The sequence below is a fragment of the Calonectris borealis genome, chromosome 21 (assembly GCF_964195595.1).
Source record: "Calonectris borealis chromosome 21, bCalBor7.hap1.2, whole genome shotgun sequence".
NCBI lineage: Eukaryota > Metazoa > Chordata > Aves > Procellariiformes > Procellariidae > Calonectris > Calonectris borealis.
In genome coordinates this window covers 2,533,037-2,538,131 of record NC_134332.1, presented here as the reverse complement: position 1 = coordinate 2,538,131, position 5,095 = coordinate 2,533,037, and the positions used below count along the sequence as shown (strand labels likewise).

The following is a 5,095-nucleotide window of genomic DNA, read 5'->3' as shown; positions in this document are numbered from 1 at the left end:
TTTCTGGATTCTAGGAGTGCTAGTTCTCCATCACTTACATCTCCTCTTCTCCCATTTTGGTAAGGAGTGCATTAGATGGGTGGAATCCAAGATCCTGTGGCCCCTGTTTAAGTTCCTTGGACACACATCAGCAGTAGAGGCATCACCTGGCACTGCCTTGAAGCTGTAGCTCTAATTCTAAGGAGAAAACAAAACATGGTGGGAAGAGAGTGTCCCCTGAAGCAGCAGCAAAGCAAATCCCTTGGGTGTGCAAGTGTTGAAGTGAACCGCGTGTAGATACCCTGCAACTAAACTTGTCCTTCAGGCAAGAACTGCCTGTTCTTAGGATGGTTAGTTTCAGCAATGGCGTTTTAAGGAAAACCGCAGGGGAGGTTTAAGGGATGTGACTGTCACAGCTGTGCGATCCAAACACACGAACCTGGCCTAGCGCCTCAAGAAGCACACACCACCTCCCTCTTAACCTGTCAGGAGAGATGCAAGCACAGGAACAATGATCAGAATCGTTCAGATGTCAATTGAACAGATCAATTTTTGGGTTTGTCAACAACAAAAAGAGAGATCATTCATTTCTTCCGTGTCCAAGTTGGTCAAGCTTTACACAGCATGGTAGAGAGCGCTTTTCTTCTAATGCTAGAATCAGATTCAGTTGGTTTTTTTCTCAAGTGTTTCATTTTGATTTTTCCATATACAACTGAAAAAAGTATACACAGAACAATTATCGCTTTCCTGTGAACCCAGGAGAGGAAGATGGAAGCTGTTTTTTGAACTCCCTTCATTTGAATGGCACTAGTGGTGTCTGTTATTAGCACAACACAAGTGACATGGGCATCATGCTCCTGGCTGCATGGGTTTGTGTACATAGTGTATCTCTGTAAAATGGTGTATATTCCTTGAAGAGAGACTAAGCCTTTTGCAGTGTTTGTTGCCTGCTCGGCTATTCGTAAATCTGTATCATAACTAATGGGGGCAGGGCTGTGATTTAATACAGAGCATTATTATAAACGGAGTAAATATTTATTGGGTGTTCTACTTTAATACTGTGAAGGAGACAAGAACAGTGAAGAAAGTCTGCAGTCTGTTGCAGAGGTGACTTAATCCTGTTACAAATTGGCTTTCTGAATAAACTTATTCAGATGGGCACCGACTAGATGTATTTGTTCTGTTCAGATCACCTTGAAATTTGGCCAGGAAAAAAAAAGAAAAGAATGAATTCTTTAAGAAAAGCTGGCCCAACTCTAAAAACACCTGCCCTGGTCTGTAGGCAGGCTGCTGACATTTCTCTTGGCTAATATTTCACATCAGATTTATTTTTCACCCTGTTCCCTTTAGGAGTGTTTCCCTGACCCCACCTTTACTTGGAGTGAACTAAGAGCAGACACGCAAGCAGGAACTACTGTTCAGCTGACACACAAGAGCTTTAAAGTGGAGCAACTGAACCAGCTCTGCACCCCTAATTTAAGGAAAAATAGAAAAATGCTTCTTAGAGGCCATAAGCACCAAGAAACAGCTGTTAGGCTGGGAAAAGGACACTTTGACAAGGTTGTAGATCAGTGGACAGGATTTTATCTTGCCTGGGCAGGGTAGCAGGTATTCTCATCAGAATGTACTCAACCTTTGATAACCAGCAGATTAGAGGTTTCTAGTTTTGCAAAATAAGGCTCTAATATTTACTTGAATAAATACATAGTTTTGCCTTCAAAAATATGTTTTTAAGAACAACCCCATATATAACACCAGGGATAGATGGAACAGTTCCAGTGAGGAAAAAAAATAGGACAGGGTAGGGCAAGCAACAGTTATTGCCTCAGTTGAATAGAAGCTGAAGTTACAACCCATAAAAACATGCAGGACAGACAGCTAGAACACACATAGGAAGGAAGCACTAGAGATCTAGTCTATTCAACTCAACCACACTACTATTCCTATAAAATCTTCACGGAGATTTTTAGCTTAAAGTCTTACTAGGGTACAGGGGAGATTCCACGAGTACCACAGGCAGCTGTGGCCAAGAGCACTCAGGGCTAAAACAGGCATCAATATCACAGCGACGTAAGTCAGCAACCCCAATGCTCTTGGTTTCTTCCTGCAGAAGTAGTGCTGGAGCCCCTTACACAGGGGCTTAAGGAATCTGTTGCAATCATTGGGATGACAGTGCTAAGTTCAGGAATTATGGAGAAACATGGTTATCACTGTGAGAAGCAGCGACCATGATCTGAGACGTGTAGTACTCACTGTTTTGGCATGGAGATAGTAGGAACAGGTTTACCTGGTTTATACTGGGGGAGAAATCCCACTTCAGCCTAAAAGGAACTTCCAAGTAGGAGCTGGCCATGTGTGTTAGACTGCACTTCAGACACAGGCCCCAAAGACACCGCTTGACAGAGAAACTACAACTCAATACCTGCTTGCTGTGTTCCACAAACGCCCTAGGCAAAAATACCGGTTTAGGAACCAAGCAATTTTGTGTGCAAAACTCCCACCTCGTGTGTGTCCAGTCACTGAAGCACCTCAGTGCACTTTCCTTTACAATGGAGAAAGGGAGTTAACTTCCACATCTGACGAGCTGTTTCACACTACTGCAGCTCCTGGATACCACTGTTGATGCAGATCTGTTCCACCTTCCCTATTAGTGATAGCACCTGCTCACATGTCTAGCTTTTTAAGCTCTATGGGATGAAAAAATTAGGTTATAATTAAATACAGTTTGAAAATCATCCAGAGAAAGAGCAAGAGAAAGAGAGAGAGTTTTATTCTAGTCGTGGAGACCTTCATTATACAGAAATTATAGTTTATTTCATCCAATAAACAAGAGTGACAGGTAGATCACAAACTGCATCACAGCTACTACCAGCACTGAGACAGTTCACCCACAAGTCTGGGGTAATACAATAACCCAACTGCACACAGCAGAGAATTTAACAATCAGCTCAAAAACTCAACATCAGGATTTGGTTAACTTTTTGGATGTGTGTGTATATATATATGTATATAGATATTCTTTCCCTACTTAAGTATTACCTAAAATCCACATGGAAGCACAAACGGCTTTAAACACCTGGACATATATAGATTTTTCATCTTTTATATATATATTTATAGATATTTATAACAGTAAAGATATGTTTCTCATTACTACAATATACTTGTTTAACTCCTTTAAGCAGCTGGGAAGAAAAAAAAACAAAACAGTTTCACTACAGTCACATCTGATATGTGTGTGTCACAAGATACAAACAAAACAAGCCATGTGTGAGATTCAAGTCAGACCATTCCAGGACAGAACAGGTAAGAGGCAGGCAAAGAGTCTCAGAGGGAGCAGGCCTACATGTCAAATGGTGGTTTTGGGCTCTCCGGGCGGGAGGGACTGGCCTTACCCGGCCGGCTGGAGTTTAAAGACAAGAAAAACAAAGAAAAAAGGAAAAGGGGAAGGGAAGGAGAAGGGGGGAGAAGCAGTAAAACAGTAGTTAAAATACAGAAAGGAACTGGCATCAGAACAACAGAGGATCCACCACAGAAATTAAGAGCAATAGCACTGAGATAAGATAACTTAAATCTGGATCAGGCCTGCTTGAAAGCCTGCAACACAGGTGGCTCATTTAGCTCAGGTAGAGACACAACATCTGAGATGTACAGGGTTGATATATTTTTAATTCTCAAGTTGTTGTTTGGTAGGGTTGTTTTTTTTTTTAATACATGTAGCATGAAAAGTAAAAACCAAACCTTAAGAAGATGAGTTGCGATCAACAACGGTTACAAGTTTCCCCAAACACGTACCAGCCACATGCAAGAAAAGGCTACGGAAGAAGTCACCACGGTACCCAAAAAACACTGAAAGATGTGCTTATTCAAAGCAGAAATATTTTCAACAAAACATTACAGAGCAAACTCCCTGAAAACATTTGGTTGTCCGTTTGCAAGGGGGGAGCAGCATATCTATTCCCCTCTCCCTGCTGGGTTCAGGAAAGTCAGCCAAAAATGATGATGCAAGATAACTGCTGGCAGGAGCCAGTGCGTCACCAGCAGGATTTCCCCAGCTTTTTTGGGGAGCTGAGTGTGAGCAGGTCCATGTGCTCCCTGCACGCTGAGGTGTGTGCGCTCAGACTTCACTCTAGCAGGACTATGCCGATCCATTGAGTTCCCCCCTTTCTTGATCTCCCTGCCTCACTTTGATATAAGGTTGATTGCACTGTTCCCAACATGAATTTTTGCACCTTAGAAGTCAAACTAATACACAGGACATTTAATCTGTTCCTAACGGTGTCACATGTTTTGACAGTATTTTTCTTCTAAGTCACACTTTTGTCTTCTTAACTACAAGAAAAGAAAATAGCTACAGATCAGTCCTAGGTGCTACAGCTAACTGATGCAGGCAGGACACTTATCCGCGCTAGACCAGGCAGACGGAATAACTGGACGGACAGCCACCACGTGGACTTAAGGATGTCCCTGCGGCTGATCTCTCCAAGGAGCCTGTGTACTTCAGGGATCCATGCCACTGAATGAAGGCTACTCTACGCTCACAAAGCAATACAGGACGCATGAGTGAAGACGAAGAGCTCGATCACTATGCTAGTGTTTACGACACACCAGGAAGGGGTGGTGGGAGGCAGAGATGTGGGATGGATGAGGGGAGTGACTGTGGCTGTGGAAGGGAGGGTGGAATGGGGAAGCCGTCAGCACGGCATTCGTCGCCAGCTGTCTACAGCCTCGAGTTATAAATCTAAGAGGGACGGTTCAGCCGGTCGGATTATGGTAGGTCGAGTAGGTGAGGCAGGGCCCCTTCTGCTGTGAAAAAGCAGAAAACAAAAACAAGAGAACACACACCGTGGTTAGCACAGCAATCGCAGTCACAATCACACATGCTTCTCCACCTCGCCTGAGCCAGCAAGAGAATAAAACTTGAGGCACAAACTACCAGAGCGCAACTCCACAAAGGAGACTTACAGGTTTATATTAGGCCTCGCACTGGTCTTTCTGCACAGCATGGATCGCCAGTAAAGCAATCCGCTGAACAGCCAGTTTTGCTTTCCCTCTGAAATTTGGAAGTGCAGAGATTTATTGCCAGTGAGTGCACTGGCTCTGGAATGAGAGTTGA

The 5,095-nt window shown here is 43.5% G+C and overlaps 1 protein-coding gene across 2 annotated transcripts in view; it reads right to left on the bottom strand.

The window, feature by feature from the left end:
* Positions 1-2,771: 2,771 nt before the first annotated feature.
* The window catches only part of DNM1 (dynamin 1), a 70,049-nt gene continuing 67,725 nt past the window's right edge, over positions 2,772-5,095 (bottom strand). Inside the window, exon 22 of one of the 2 annotated variants that reach the window (XM_075170365.1) lies at positions 2,772-4,782. Coding sequence is in view for 1 of the 2 variants with exons in the window: in XM_075170363.1 (XP_075026464.1) it covers positions 4,713-4,785 (73 nt within the window). In the remaining variant the exon portion in view is untranslated. Of the gene's footprint in view, positions 4,786-5,095 lie in introns of both variants that reach the window. The other variant, XM_075170363.1, reaches the window with a different exon arrangement.